At 48.7% G+C, this 16,103-nt stretch overlaps 1 protein-coding gene across 1 annotated transcript; it reads left to right on the top strand.

Annotated features, from left to right (window-relative positions):
- Positions 1-520: 520 nt before the first annotated feature.
- Positions 521-15,306, top strand: SEC13 (SEC13 homolog, nuclear pore and COPII coat complex component). The gene is made up of 9 exons (XM_038740002.1): positions 521-635; positions 2,668-2,712; positions 4,305-4,420; positions 6,712-6,863; positions 7,140-7,273; positions 8,876-9,009; positions 9,539-9,662; positions 12,220-12,366; positions 14,751-15,306. The coding sequence occupies exons 1-9, from the start codon at positions 633-635 to the stop codon at positions 14,859-14,861; spliced, it is 966 nt and encodes a 321-aa protein (XP_038595930.1). The 5' UTR covers positions 521-632; the 3' UTR covers positions 14,862-15,306.
- The last annotated feature ends 797 nt before the right edge of the window (positions 15,307-16,103 follow it).

The following is a 16,103-nucleotide window of genomic DNA, read 5'->3' as shown; positions in this document are numbered from 1 at the left end:
TTGGCGGAGTCGGGATTTGAACCCATGACCTCTGACTCCCAAGCCCGTGCTCTTCCCATTGAGCTACGCTGCATCTCATTGAGATTGAGACTGCGAGCCCCACATGGGACAGGGACTGTGTCCAACCTGATTTATTTGTATCCACCCCAGCGCTTAGTACAGTGCCTGACACATAGTAAGTATGTGTAGCGCTTAACACTACAACAGTAAACGATGACGTTCCCTGCCCACGACGAACTCCCGGTCTAGAGCACTTACACCTCTTTGGGGAGCCATTTATTTTGAGGGCGTTGAGGGCAGGGAACGAGTCTATAGCCTGTTATACCGTATCTGCCCAGCGCTTGACACAGCGCTCCGCACACGGTAAGCGCTCCACAAATTCCACTGATTGACTGGAGTATACGTGGGACCCAGAGAATGCGGAACCTCTGTGTTAGGAGGGGGGCTCATTTCCGCCCGGAGTCATTTCAGTGACGGACCAAAGGAGGGGCATTTCGTGACGTCACCGCCGGAAGTGATGGTGCCGGGCTACCGTCGGGGAAGCTGCCACGTCCGAGGCCAGTGGAGGCGCCGCTGCCATTGTTGCCGCTGTATTCTGCCCCGAAATCGGAGCCTCCGCCGCCCTTGCTGCCATGGTGAGAGAGCAGCCCAGGACTTTGCGGCGAGAGAGGGAGAGGAGGCAGGGGCCCTGGTTCAGGAGTCCGGCCGCGCAAGGGATCCCGGGAAGGGGATAAGGGCCATTCTCTCGCCTTTGCAACCGCTCTTTCCAGGCCACCGATCTCCTCCTCCTCTCCATCTCCAGCCGTCATTCACTGAGTCATCCCATTGGGGGGTGGGGGTGGGGGGGCTCGTTCTCTCCTCAAAGCCGATCGGCCCCCATTGGGGCTCCGAGGCCTCGGGGTTACCCATTTATTTGACTAAAGAAAGGCCCTCGTTGCCGGAATTTAACCGGCTGCCACGTCCCCGGCAACTCCTCGGGGGTAGGGCATCGCAGCCGGCCGGGTTGCCTTTTGGATCGAAATTGCACCGCCCGCGCTTCTCCCTCTGCGGTTGTAGCTAGAAACTGGGCTACAGTGCCAAAGTGCCGTCTCGTTAATCGTCCCGTAGCACCAAAGTTCCTTGAGGTGGGATGGGTTACATCGGCTGTAACGGGAGGCCGGACCCGGAATGAGGCTCTCAGAGGCATAGTCTGTTCATACGGAGTTCACCTGTTCTGCAAATTGGAAATATCGTGTGATAGAAAAACTTAAGTGGGCACTATTGGGTGTGATGCTCGATCTTAACCCCGGATAAAATGGGCACCATCAGGAAAAAAAACGGAAATAGAAAATGCTGTAAAGGAATATAGAGTCTAAATTTCAAATCATTCTTTTCCTTTTTATCTCAAGTAAAGAGTTTAGTTAAGCAATTAGTCCATCCCGAAGCATCCCAAGGTGCTTTATAGATAGGATTTAGGTTTAGTTCATTTTTGACTAATACTTTATATCTCCTTGTCTTCCCGGTTAGATTGTAAACTCGAGAGCAAGGGCTGGGTGGTTTACTTCTTTCATACGCTCCCTGACTGCTTAGCCGGTCAATTGTTTTTAGTGAGCGCTTACTGTGTGCAGAGCACTGTACTAAGCGCTTGGGAGAGTACAATATAATAGACACATTCCCTGCCTACAGTGAACTCATGTGTGGAGGGGGAGGCAGACATTAATATAAATAAATGACATTATAGATACGTACATAAGTGCTCAGTGAAGTCTTCTTGGAGGTGTGCCTTCAGTAAGGTTCTGAAGATGGGGAGAGTGCTTGGTACAGTGCTTTCACACAGTAGGTGCCCAGTAAATAATGATAATAATGATTGCTTGATAGCAACTTGTAGTGCAGCCAGATCAATCTATCGATCAATGGTATTTACTGAGCACCTGCTATGTGCAGAGCATGTTCTAAGCACTCGAGAGAGTGCAATGCATGAGATCTAGGTAAAGGGCTTTAGTCATACAGAGTCCCAGTTTAGGGTACACCACGTAGCAGCAGCAGCAAGACAATTTGACACAAGATCCTGAAGGTAAACTGCTTTATACAGAAAATGCTCCAGGATTCTGAATTGCTTTCTGGTGCAGGAAGACCTCATTCAAAAATCCACACATGTTTAACTATCAACGAATCCATCAGTTATGTTCATTGAGTGCTTATTGTATGCAGAGCAGTGTACTAAGGGCTTGGGACAGTACAGAGAGTAAGTAGGATCCCTGACTTCAAGGAGCTTAAAGCTTAGCATAGGGGAGTCAGACATGAAAATAAAGTACAGGAAGGGGATCTCTAAGGAGATCTACATAAGTGCTGAGGGTGGGTAAGTACCTAAGCGCTTCGTGGGTATGGACTTAAACCTGTAGGTGATGAGGGAGGGAGAATAGGGTGGGGAGCTGAGAGATCAGTCAGGGAAGACTGCCCGGAGGAGATGTGATTTTAGTAGGGCTTTGAGAATGGGGAGGGGATGGACTAGCAGATATGAAGGGGGAAGGGAGTTCAAGGCAGGAGGGAGGGGGTGAATGCAGGAGAGGCTGGAACTCTTAGGTGAAAGGGGATGGCCAAGTTTCAACGAAAAAATTGCATTAAAAGAAGTCTTCTCTTTCTGGGTTATGGCTCCCATTGGTTGAACTGCATCCTCTTTGGTTTTAGGTGTCAGTAATTAACACGGTGGACACCTCCCATGAGGACATGATTGTAAGTATACACTCCATTAATTGCTTAATCACTTGTAAAGGTAAATTTTTTAAATAGGTAATCGCCATTTTTGTTTTTAACCATGCAGATTATGTTGTCATTTCCTGAGTCAAAGTGCTTTTGATTCAGCTTTTAAAAAATCAGACCAACGCTAGTCTGTAGACAAGAAAAATACATTGATCCTGACCTAATAATGATGGTATTTGTTAAGTGCTTACTATGTGCCAAGCACTGTTGTAAGCACTGGGGTAGATCCAAGGTTATCAGGTTGCCCCACAGGGGGCTCACAGTCTTAATCCCTATTTTACAGATGAGGCACAGAGAAGTGAAGTGACTTGCCCAAAGTCACACAGCTGACAAGTGGTGGAGCCGGGATTAGAACCCACAACCTCTGACTCCCAAACCCGTGCTCTTTCCACTAAGCCACTTGTCCTCACATGAGCCAAGTTTCCTCCAGAAATGTCACTGGAATTTGAGTCTTTGGCCTTGGTATGTGGCAGAGATTTAACCTTCCCTACTGTTGTTGGCAGTTGTTAGTTTTCCAGCCTATCATGGAAAGGTGGACTTTACCTACAGAATTATTACCCCATACTCGGTATCCTTTGGTTGGAGTGGCAATGCCTGCAAATGAGAAGTTCACATACTGTTTATTCAGCGCTACTTCACGAGCGCCAACTATGTACAAAACCCTGTGTGAAGTGCCACACAGATTATCTTCCTGAAGCACTGCTCAGCCTACAGCTCTTCTCTCCTCAAAACCCTCCGCTGGCTTCCCACATCTCGGGATCAAACGAAAGCTCCTCACAGTTGGCATCAAGGCTCTCCAAAACGTGGTCCCATCGTACCCATATGTGCTCATCACCTGCTTTTCCCCAAATCACTGTCATTACTCCTAAACCAACCTTCTAACTATACGCCGCTTTCAACTCGCCCCACAAAGCTCTCCTAAAATCCCACCTCCTCCCACATAGTTTCCCCGATGGTTTTCTCAGCACTCTGAGCTATATTCTCTTTTCAGCCAACCCCAGCACTTACGGACTCCTATACCCTCTTAGTATTACGGAGATATTTTGACACTCGAGCTTGCCTCCCCTGTTAGGGTGTGAACTCGTGGGCAGCGAAGGTGCCGCTTCTTTATTCTGTACTTTAACAAGTCCCTGGTACAATGCACCACCCCACGTGGGTGCTCGGTAAATGTTACTGATTACCGACCAATCTCCCCACCTTAAATTCTCCCAGTTGCCGTTTCAGCATGTGAGCGCCACCTAAGCACTTAAGTACTCCCTGTTGCACTTATGCATGTATCTTATATTTTACTTCCTCATAGCAGTTTTATTCCCTGCCTCCCTTGCTTGAGAACAGGGATCCTAACTCTGTTGTACTCTCCCAAGTGCTCTGTACAGTGCTCTGCACTCAGCAAGTACTCAGCGAATATGGTTGCTGATTTAATTTTGCCCTGGGGTAGAAACTGATTTCTCCCCCGCCTCAAAATATGCTTGCTTCACGTGAGTGCGATCTTTGACTTCCATTCATCAGACTTAAGTGTGAATACCACAAATGGTGTTGCTTGAAGTTTTCCGTTCCCTTTTCAGCATGACGCTCAGATGGACTATTATGGCACCCGACTGGCCACCTGCTCGTCAGATAGATCTGTCAAAATTTTTGATGTGCGGAACGGAGGGCAGATCCTCATCGCCGATCTGAGAGGGTGAGTGTGCCAGCGGACACCAAAAAGAAGTCAGAGACCAGGAGCTTTACCATTTAAAACCTCTCACACAAAAAAGACCCTCTCTGTCTCGGTCATTCGCTATTATTTATTAAATGCCTACAGCGTGTGAATCATCGTGGTTGGTGCTAGGAATGACACATGGGCATCGTTTAGAGCGTGGTCACCAGGGGCTGGCAACCTAAACTTGGAACTTTCTCAACGTGTAGTACAATGGTGTATCCACTGTGGGTGCATAGTGAATGTTTCCTCCCGGTGATGATGATGATGAGGAGGAGGACAGATTTTTGAAAATGGAACCCAAGCCTGGGTGCAAGAAAAGTAATGAATGCCTTCTTCAGAGAAGAGAGTGAGCCTTAAGCTTCCTTAGCCTTTTTCTGTGTTTAGCTAAAGTCTTGTTTTTCTCCGGACAGCGTGAGGACCATCGGAAAAAAGGGCTAGACAATCATAATACCCTTTCTCCTCCAATCATTTAATCGGTGGTATTTATTGAGAGCGCTTACTGTGTACAGTGCACTGTACTAAGCACTTTGGAGAGTACGGAGTTGATAGGCACGTTCCCTGTCCACAATGAGCTTACCGCCTCCCAGGGTCTCCTTTCAGAGGCGAGGAGACAATTGAGCCAAAGAGAGGTTTAGTAACTCACCCTCAATCTCATGGTGAGGCAGCAGTGGCACCCAGAAGGGAACACCGAATCACATAGTTGAAATTCAAGTTGACAGAGATTCTATTACAGGGGTGGGCAAATGGCAGTTTGGGTGCCACATGTCTCTTTTTCATAGAACAACAACAATGACAATATTATTATTACTAATCATGTGTGCTAAGCACTGTGCAGAGCGTTGGGGTAGGTACAAGATCATCAAGTCATTCACTGGCTGGGTTGCGGTGAAAAGTCAGGAAAGGTCTGCTTTGGGGCCTGCTTTTCACTATAGCGGCGGGCATCAGTGTGCCACCGGGCCGGCCCTGTTGGTAGAAGTGGTGCCCTCGTTCACGTGGGCCTGAGTCGGGGTGCAGTGTCCAGCTCTACCCCCCCCCCCCCCACTGCCCAGCTCTACCCCCTCCCACTGCCCCCCAACAAGTCCTAGCCTTGACTGTCACTAAATGGGAGAGGTAGGTGGAGGGGGTGGCGATTGGGAGTTGAGAGCTTGGTGAAGTAATTTAGAGAAGAGAGATGATAAGGGTTGGGAGGAGGACAGATAGGCACCTGTATCGGCCCCCCCCCCCCCCCCCCCCCCCCCCCGCCCAGTTTCAGTGAATTAGCAGAAGTAGAAGCTGGGCAGCCAAAGCGGCAAAGCCTGTGACTTCGGGATTCCTCCGGCTGCTGCTTCGCTTTATTTTGGGTGACTTCTGCCTCCAGCTGGGAAGGAACAACTTCCCCCAGCCCCCCGCCCCCACCGGGGCTACATGCCCCCCGCATTGCACCGCACAGCAACCTAAGCTCTGGAAAAAGGAGGGAGGCGGAGGACTCAGCAAGGAGCCTTCCCAACTTCCGCCCGTGCCCGAGCTAAGCCCTGGTTCCTGTCAGCTGTTTCATTATCAATCATTTATTTATTGAGCACTTACTGTATGCAGAGCACCGTACCAACCTCTTGGAAAAGTACCATAAAATAAGAGCCGGTAGATGCGATTTCCCCCGGCCCCACCCCGCTTAGGATCTCATCTGGAGAGTTCCCAGTACTCTACCGATCTCGGGAGGGAGAGTCAAGCAGAGGCCTTTCCATTCCATTCCTAGCTTGGCCAGTGGCTAGCAAGTGGAAGGAGATCTGCTACCAGTCAAAACTTCCCTGTGCTGGGCTGTGGCGGAGTGGGAGAGAGTTGAGGGTGGAGACTCAAGTTTACCTCCCAGAAGGATGCCGTGGTAAACCACTTCCGGAACGATTGCAGGTGGAGAGCGGGGCATTCTGGGGGAGATGTGTCCGTGGAGTCGCTGTGGGTCGGTGACGACTCCACAGCATAAGACAAGATGCGATCCCCACCCACAAGGAACTTACAGTCTTTAGGGGGGAGGTGGACATGCAAATCAATTACAGGTAGGGGAAATAGTAGGGTATAAAGATACGTACCTAAGTGCCCTGGGCCTGAGGGTGACACAGCCAAGCGTATAGTCCGTATAGTCCGTTAGCAAGTGCATAGTCATTAGCCCATTAGCAAGTTTAAGATATGTTGATTTAGGATGACAAAATTTCCTTTAGCAAAATGTAAATGTCCTTTGGAAGTTTGTCTGAAACTGTTTCTTTATGCTTTTTCCAATTAATGTTCTTTTTTTATAGTCACGAAGGCCCTGTGTGGCAAGTAGCCTGGGCTCACCCAATGTATGGAAACGTCTTATCTTCCTGTTCTTATGACCGGAAGGTCATTATATGGAAGGAAGAAAACGGCACTTGGGAAAAGACTTATGAGTATACGGGACATGACTCTTCAGGTACACCATTCTTTGGCCTTACCACACCTGGGAAAGGGCTCTCCTCAAAACTCATGTAACTGGGGAATTTGTAGCCCGGGACTATCACTCTTTCTCTGGCTACTCTCCCAGATTTGACTTGTCTGTTTCCCTTTCCTCTCCGCTTCTCCTTGATTCTGCCTAAACGGGCCTTTCCTGATGCAGCTTCTGCCGGCCAGGTACCCAGCCTTGCATTTTGCCATCCTAGATTCTAACATTTATTTATTTATTTTCTCTCCGTGCCTCTTCCTCCACCAGTGAACTCTGTGTGCTGGGCCCCTCACGACTATGGGTTGATCCTTGCTTGTGGCAGCTCTGACGGGGCCATCTCGCTGCTGAGTTACACCGGGGAGGGACAGTGGGAAATCAAAAAGATCAGCAACGCTCACACCGTAAGTAGTGGTCCTCAGTGATTTTGCTCCCAAGGGACTCGGGCTGCTCGCCTAGTCGTATGCTTTGAGTCTCCTAAATCCTGGTGACAGTTGAGGGCAGATGGTGTGATTTCCCTGTTGTAAAGCTGGAGAAACTAAGGCTCAGAGAAGTGGCCTGACTGGCTCGCATTAACCCAGGAAGTTGGTAGCCGGGTGGGGAAATAATAGTTTAGGTTCCCAGTCTTGCATGGTTTTGGGATTCAGTCAGTCGATCGATGGTATTTACGGAGCTCTTACCCTGTGCAAAGCATTGTACTAAGCACTTGGGAGAGTATGGTCCAACAGAGTTGGTAGACCCGTGCCCTGCCCACAGCGAGGTACAGTCTCGAGATTGAAATTGAGTCCTCCTTTCTTAGTCATTTGGCATCAAGATCGAAATGGGGAAGAAGACATCGTGTATGTCGCGAAAGAAAAAGCAAGCAGCACGTCCGGTTCCTAACGCACAGAGATGCCTAACAAATACCCAGCGAGAAGCTTAGATTTGTCTCCCACTCACGGTTCCCTCTGCAAATGTGACCTCCTGGGAGTCTGTCTTTCATCCCTGTCAAGTCATCAGCACCATTAGACAAATCCCAAGCCCCTCCACAGTCTGTCTTTCGATGGAGACAGCTCCGTCTTTGTTCCCGGTTGTTTTGTCTAGTTTAATCTTACATCTTGGCTTACTCGCTAGCAAGATTGAGCTGGGTGCCCTGTTGTATGTTTACGGACATTTCCCATGACTTCAAGCCCAGAGATTATTCTCCCTTCTTAGAGGTTAAAGTGGGTGAATGGTGTTCTCTCACTGACAGCTCACATTTTCTCCCCCACAAAATGCCTCAGAGAATTTTAAACCCAGGCAGAGGCAAATCCCGTGCTCATTTTGAGAAGCAGCGTGGCCTAGTGGAAAGATCCTGGGCCTGGAACTCAGGGACCTGGGTTCTAATCCCAGCTCCCCTACCTGCCTTCTGTGTGACCTTTGGCAAGTCCTCTTAACTTCTCTGCACCTCAGTTTCCTCATCTGTCAAATGGGAATTAAACACTTTTCTCTCTCCACTTTAGGCAGTGAACCCTGTTTGGGACAGGGACTGTGTCCAATCCGATTATCTTGTATCTCCTCAGCACTTAGTTCAGTGCTTGGCACAGAGAAAGAGCTTAACAAATACTACAGTTACTACTGTCATTCATTCATTCATTCATTCATTCAATTGTATTATTGAGCGCTTACTGTGTACAGAGCACTGTACTAGGGACTTGGGAAGTACAAATCGGCAATATGTAGAGACGGTCCCTACCCAACAACGGGCTCACAGGCTAGAAGGGACTAGAAGGGTCCCAACCTAGCCTCTCATTGCAAGATGCAGTTCTCACCCACTGTCGTTACGATGACGACGATGATGCTTTGCTGAGCAGTCTGTTCAGAAAAACTCCAGTGGCGCTAGGTTGATTATTCAGGTGATGCCGGGAAGCATGATGGGATAAAGTCCTGAGGTTCAAGAGGGGCTCTTGACTGGCTTCTTTTTTCTAGAACAATTGTATTTTAATGGCAGAAGTTTCAAGTAATGTCTTGGTTTCCTCCTCACCCAGATTGGCTGCAATGCTGTCAGCTGGGCACCTGCTGTTATCCCCGGGAGCCTGGTAGACCAGCCGTCCGGACACAAGCCACATTTCATCAAGAAGTTTGCATCAGGTGGCTGTGACAATCTGATCAAGCTATGGAAGTAAGTGCCTTTGTTTTCTTTGTCACAGAATAGACTGGCTCTGGCAACTCGGATCAATTAACAGTATTTACTGAGTACCTCCTGACTGCCAGTCGCTGTACTAAATGCTTGAAGCACTTTCACTCTCCGTCTCTTGTGCTGAATAAGAAGCATCTCCCTCTCAGTCTCTCCTGTAGTATTTGAGTTCCCAATACTCCCTCTCTACTGGTGAAGTTCCAGCCTCATTCTGCCAGGATCTGAATGCTTGTTCTTGCTCTAGGGGAGCAGGGTCTGGAATGCGCCCTGAAGGAAACCCGTGGAGGCGTTGAATAGATTATTGGAAGTTTGGGCCTGAAGAAGCCGAGAGAATGATCCCAAGGTGGTCTCTAGAGTTCAGGCTGAGATTCTTCAGGGAAAGGAAAGCGCACGTTACTCAGGTGTCTGAAGCAATTAACCTTCATAGGGAGGAACGAAATAGCCTTGTGGGGAGATGTAAGGTAGGCAGATTTTGCTGTGTGCTGCTCTCACTGGCTTCTCACCATCCCATTAGAGAGGAGGAGGATGGCCAGTGGAAGGAAGATCAGAAACTGGAGGCTCACAGTGACTGGGTCCGGGATGTTGCCTGGGCTCCCTCCATAGGCCTGCCAACAAGCACCATTGCCAGTTGCTCCCAGGTAAGCTGCTGCCTTGTGAGTAGGTTGTTACTCTTGTGGTAGATTGGTTTCGGAAAGCTTTGGTGAGACTCTCTTTGAAGCACCAGAGGGTTGTCCTCCCAGGTTGCTGTTTAGGCCCCTTAGCTGAATCAGATGAGATTGTTACACCTCAGTTCGGAGTCGAGTTTGCCTTTGTTTTGAAGATGAACTTGCCAGTGTCGAGACTGCAACCATGAGCGGGTCTTGGAGAGAGAATCCCTGGCACTCTGCCCGTGAGAATACAGCAGTGCACTTTTTCTGGCCCCTCATCATTTGCGTGAGCAGGGCTCAAGCACCAGTGGTTAAGAGGGGAAAGGTATGTCGTGCTGCTGCTAGCAGAACTTGCCCTTGAGTCATTTTCATTCCAGTGGTGATGGTTCGTGCTGAGCCAGCCACGCCGTCTTGTCTCCCCCCCCCGCCGCTTCATGCCCAGCAGCATCCGTCGTGTAGCGAACGGCTGGTAGAGCAGGTGCAGTTGGTGGTTACAGAACAGGATATCTCTGACAGCAGCAGACAGCCTTGCGCTATCACGCTCAGATCGGGTTAGTAAGGTTAAGAGGATCTTTTCCACTTTCTCGCAAAAAAAAAAAATGGGACGAGAAAAACCCCAATCAAAGGAAAAATGTTCCACAAAGAAATGGCATCTACACAATACAGTTTTCCTCCACACAGCTAGGCAGACTGGAGTCAGGAATGAGGAAGGGCAACGGAGAGGGCAAGGGCAGTCTCTTCAGGGGGGTGGCGTCACCAGAGTTCCCATTGGCAGATTTGAAGGACCCCAACATTTATCTGACCACAGAACCATCCCCGAGTCAGGCATCAATCTGATAAAGGAAAGACCTCTCCAAAACACGAGCCATCCTTCTTCAGGCCGTACGATCCCACCTGGTGCCACACGAACGATTTTTCACCTTGCCGGTCCACATGCCACAAGAGACGCCTTACGCTCTGGGCGATGAACCTTAGCACACGGTGCTCGGAGCAGAGGGGTGCGGTACGATGTGGATGAAGGAGAAGGATGCAAAAAGTTAAAAGCCCTCCTTCCACCATGCCGGCCAGAAAGCTAGGACTGGGGCAACCTTGATTCTCCAGAAGGCCCCATTTTTTTGAATCGGGCCACAGGGAGGACCCTAGCCTCTTGTTGTCTGGGGCCAGTTTGTGCATTATCTGTAGACTATTGTACAAAATTTTGGCATCTTCAGGGGGTTTGGTAACGCAGATGCCAGCTGCACATAGTGAAAGAGCGGGATGTGTGAAAGATGAATTTAAGATCTGATCACCTTCTTCTCCGTGTCAGCCCAAATTCATAGGGCAGGGCAACTACACTTCCCAAGGAGCCCGGTGCCAAGCCAGAGCAGTAGCTGTAATAGTAATGGTGTTTGCTGAATGCTTATTGAATGCAGAGCACTACTAAGTGCTGAGGAAGTTAAATAAAAAAAAAGACATAGGAGGTTGACTCTGCTTGCTGCCTTTCTGCTCCCTATTCCTCAGGTTTTTTTTAATGGTATTTGTTAAGCACTTCTTATGTTTCAAATACCGTTGTAAATGCTGGGGTAGGTACAAGTTGATTAGGTCGGACACAGTCCCTGTCCCACAAGAGGCTCACGTGGGAAGGAGAACAGCTGTTTAATCCCCATTTTACAGTTGAGAAAACTGAGGCACAGAGAAGTTAAGTGGCTTGCCCAAGGTCACACAGTAAGCAGTTGGCAGAGCCAAGATTAGAACGCAGGTCCTCCGACCCCCAGGCCCGTGCTCTTTCCACTCGGCCATGCTGTTTCTTGGTTAGTACTGCTATATTAAAACACCCACCATAGGTGAGGCCATACAGGAGACAGAGACTTGGCTTTCTATTGTAAACCAGATGAATAGACATAATCAGTGGTGTTTATTGAGCACTTACTGTGTGCAGAGCACTGTACCAAGTGCTTGGAAGCGCACAGTTCAACAGAGTTGGTAGACATGCTCACTGCCCACAACTGGCTTAATGATGTCATTTTTTTTCTATCTCCATCACATCTTTTCTTTGTACGAATTGTGGAAGGCTGTGTACTTCGGGGGGGGGGGGGTCAGGAAAATCTCTGTAGAGAAGATGCGCTGTGAAAACTTTATGGTGAAGATTAGCAGGCACCCGAGATGGTCTGTGAGAAAGCACGTAGAGTCAGAGAAAGAGAAGGGGCTGAGAAGAAGATTGACCAGGGCAAAGGGAGAAGGCGTGAGAGGTCATGTAGGCTGGATGAAGCGTTGTGGTATGTGAGGGCTTGAAGCTTTCAAAAAGAAGTTATGCTTGATCTAAATGATGAGCTAGTGGAGGGTTTTTTTCAGGTGAGAAGTATTGGACGAGCAAACTGATTTCTCTCTGTTCATCTAGACTCAAATTAATGTTCTGCCGCCCCTTAAGAAAAATATCAAAGGTCCCCATTGACGGGGCTGGCAGGGAAACAACAAAGCCAGGTAGTAGCCGAGCCCCAGGGTTCCAACTTTATCAGCTGCCCCCGGGCTCCGCTGTGGCTGATGGATGGATGTGTGCATTTCCTCCCAGGATGGCCGAGTGTTCATCTGGACCTGCGACGAGGCCTCTGGAGGCTCATGGAACCCCAAACTGCTGCACAAATTCAATGACGTGGTGTGGCACGTGAGCTGGTCCATCACAGCCAACATCCTGGCTGTCTCTGGAGGGGATAATAAAGTAAGTGCTTCCCCCTGAGGTGCCAGTGCTAGCTGATTGGCCCATCAGGCTTGCCTGTTACCTCTGGTGTATGTCGAGGCGGGGGGCTGGGGAGGCGGGGAGGGGAGATGGGAGAGCATAGGGGGAGCATGCTTGAAGTGAATTTTCCCCATTTGCATGTTATTTTCATTGTGGCCACTAGAGGGCCAGATGATGATGATGGTGGTGGTATTTGTTAAGCGCTTACTATGTGCCAAGCACTGTTCTAAGCACTGGGGGAGATCCAAGGTAATCAGGTTGCCCAGGTGGGGCTCCCAGTCTTAATCCCCATTTTCCAGATGAAGTAACTGAGGCACAGAGAAGTGAAGTGACTTGCCCAAAGTCACGCAGTTGTAACGTGGCAGAGCTGGGATTAGAACCCACGACCTCGGACTCCCGAGCCCGCGCTCTTTCCACTAAGCCCTGCTGCTTCTCTGAACTGAGATTCAGAAAAATCATTCATTTGCTCAATCAGTCGTGTATCAAGCAGTAGTATTTGAGCACCAGCCGTGTGAAGAGCACTGTCCTAACCTCCTGGAAGACTACAATAGATTTAGTGTATTTGATTCCTGCCCCCAAGCTTACGATGTAGCTCAAAAAGGGAGAAGTGTAGGAAGAATCCATTCTACCACTGAAATGGAAAGTTTTTAAAAATGGGGCCGGGGAGGGGTGGCTAAAGGAAAAGAACTATCCTAAGTCATTAGACCCACTTTCAAAGCTCAGAAGCCGGATGTGTAAAAGGAACAGTGTTGTGTGTGTCTTTCAAAATCAGCTCTACAGAAAAGTTTAGTATAAGGCTTCCATTTGGGGGAATCTGCTAGAAAATTACAGTCTGCCCCCTTAAACGCAAGAAATATGGCTAGGCATGTAAAATTAGACCTGGAATCATACATAAAATAATTCAACAGGGCAACACAATTTTTCAGCATGTTCAGAGAAGCAGCATGACCTAGTGGAAGGAGCACGGGCCTGGGAGTCAGAGGACTTGGGTTCTAATCCTGCCTCCACCACTGGTCTGCTGTGGCACCTTGGACAAGTCACTGAATTTCACTATGCCTCAGTTTCGTCATCTGTAAAATGGAGATTAAATCCCACTTCTTCCTACCTAGACTGTGAGCTCCATGCAGGAGAGGGACTGTGTCCAAACTGATAACTATGTATCTGTCTTAGTGCTTAGGACAGTGCTCGGCACATAGTAAGCACTTAAATACCAAAACTAATGAATTCACTCAGTGTACAATTTTGTTCACTCTAGAGGTCAATTCAGTTGTGGTCTAGGTTTTTTTTTTTTTTTTTAAGTATCTGTTTTGCTTTTTCTATGTGTCAAACAGTGTTCTAAGTGCTGGGGTAGGTACAGGTTAATTAGGCCAGACACAGTCCCTGTCCTGCAGGGGGCTCATAGTCCAAGTAGGAGGGAGAACAGGTATCCCCATTTTCCAGTTGAGGAAATTGAGGCCCAGAGCAGTGAAGTGACTTGCCCAAGGTCACACAGCAGAGAAGTAGTGGAGCCAGTATTAGAACCCCGGTCCTTCCAGCTCTCGGGCCCGTGCTCTCTCCACTAGGCCACGCTGCTTCTCAAAGGGAAGTTGTGGGCGTGTCAATCTGGAGCTGTCCTGGCTGTTTGCATCTACTTTAGATCAGGCTTAGAATCAACACAGTCTCCCCTGGGTCCTCTAGGTCAGGGATGGGAGGGAGGGAAATGTGAATTAGAGTGAATGGAATTCAGAGGAATCAGCCTCTGAGTTTCCCCTGAGCCACTTTAGGGGCTTTAATCAGGGGGAGCCAGGGTGACTCAGGGATTAAACACCAGGTTTGAAAATTCTGGGGCTGTGGCTCCTAATCCTAGCCCTACCACTAACAGCGAGAGCTCTGTTGGGGGCAGAGAATCCCCCGAGGGGGTGGGAAGGACAGTTTGAAGATCGAGTTAGTCAACAGGTTAATTTGGGTTTTTGCCAACAGTGTTTGGAATTGGTCAACGATTGACCCTGCAGGTGTTTCATTTTAGATCAGCTGTTATTTTGTTTTGTCCAAGTAGTGGAATTTAGCAAGCACATTCAGCTGGTTCCAAGTAGAAGACACTTTCAAGGCAGGATTCAGGGGAGAGCATTGTTGAGCAATGATTCGCAGTAGCTCCAGAAGAATTTTCCTTCAGTCATTCCATCGTAGAGTCTCTGCTTTCAAAAAGGTCAGCACCTCTACCCAGCCAGTCGATAGCCATCCCCAAAGCAGGAGATTCCACAATGACCCTCAAGCATGTGTTCCAGTGCCCAAGAAGGAAGGAAGAGGTAGAAAGCCCCTGAAAGACAGGGCTAGGTTAGTCCTGAATGCCTTTATTGTTGTCTCATGGCTGACTTCTGTGCTTCCAGGTCACTCTTTGGAAGGAATCTGTAGATGGACAGTGGATGTGCATCAGCGATGTCAACAAGGGCCAGGGCGCGGTGTCTGCTATCACAGATGGCCAGCAGAATGAGCAGTGACAGATCAGAAGCTGATCGGAGCAGAGACGGAGCAATCCAAGGCAGCAGCTAGATGGCTACCCATAACTATGATTTCTATTACTTCTATTGCCCTTTCAGTTGATGAAACATTTCATCTGAACTGGGAAGGCAAATAAGTCACTTCCAAATCCAGTCTTGCTTTTCCATGAATAACTATTTCAGATGCAACCACAGTATTGATTAATTGCCCTTGGCTGGTTGAAAATGCTCACGAAGAAAAAAAAAAGTCACCCACTCCTGCTAGAACACGGGTTTTCACTCTGCATTTTGTCTTCAGGGTCGTTAAGGGATCAGGGAATATTCCTTTAACAACGTGAGCCAGATAGATTCAGAATATGCTAGAGCCAGAAATAAAGGAATTAGGAATTTCTTTGGTTTTTCAAATTTGGAGTTTCAACAAAAATTAAATAATGTTTATTAAAGATCTGCTGCCATCTCCTTAACCTCGACTCTTAACACAGGAAAGTCCTCTTAACACGGGAAAGTCCTCTCAGCACATTGCCAAAAATATTGCTGCAGAGGGCCATGATTTGAGCTGGGTTACACTGTGGGGCTATTTGGGGCTAGTTTTCCATTACTGTGAGACATCTTGGAAATATACTTTCTACTCATTAGCTGGGCTCCTAGCTGGGTTTTGCCCCCACCCACTTCTCCATTCCACTCCATTCTTCACCCACCTGCAGTTCTACCTCCCTGTGGTGAAAATGGCCTTGAGTGAATGGCTCGACCCCCCATCACTGCTCTTGCCTCAGGCACGTGCATTTGGGCAAATGACCCAATCAATCAGTGCTATTTTTGGAGCGCTTGCTGTGAGCGGAGCACTGCCCTAAGCTTTTGGGAGGGTTCAATGCAAAAGACTTAGTAAATACAGTTCTTCAGTCATTCAGACTCGAAAGCAGGGAGACCCCATGGATGTACTGCGAGTAGAGTAGCAGCAGAAGTAAGAGAAATTATCACCCGCTGTAGCTGCCAGTGCTAGTTGCCCTGATGATCTGGTGCAGAGCCCATAACAGTCAATTAGAGGCAGTAAGTCCTTCCCTGGCGGGCTGGGGACGGGGTGGGGAATGCTGGGAGGGGTTTCACCTCAGTCCCTTCAGAGTTCCACAGAGGGAAGTTCTCAAATGCTACCAGAAAGAGACTTGGCAGCTTTGGCCACCAGAGCTAGGCCATTTGCAGGCCCTGGTAAGTCACTCTTGGAGGGGCCAGCTTACCTGAGTGCCT

The sequence above is a fragment of the Tachyglossus aculeatus genome, chromosome X1, assembly GCF_015852505.1.
Source record: "Tachyglossus aculeatus isolate mTacAcu1 chromosome X1, mTacAcu1.pri, whole genome shotgun sequence".
Taxonomy (NCBI): domain Eukaryota; kingdom Metazoa; phylum Chordata; class Mammalia; order Monotremata; family Tachyglossidae; genus Tachyglossus; species Tachyglossus aculeatus.
This window is presented reverse-complemented; position numbering and strand designations above follow the sequence as displayed.

Bases quoted from the DNA above. Each gene is read 5' to 3' on its own strand.
- SEC13 (XM_038740002.1), top strand. The intron at 9,010-9,538 runs GTAAGTGCCTTT...CCATCCCATTAG, and splicing joins AATCTGATCAAGCTATGGAA to AGAGGAGGAGGATGGCCAGT. The intron at 9,663-12,219 runs GTAAGCTGCTGC...ATTTCCTCCCAG, and splicing joins CCATTGCCAGTTGCTCCCAG to GATGGCCGAGTGTTCATCTG.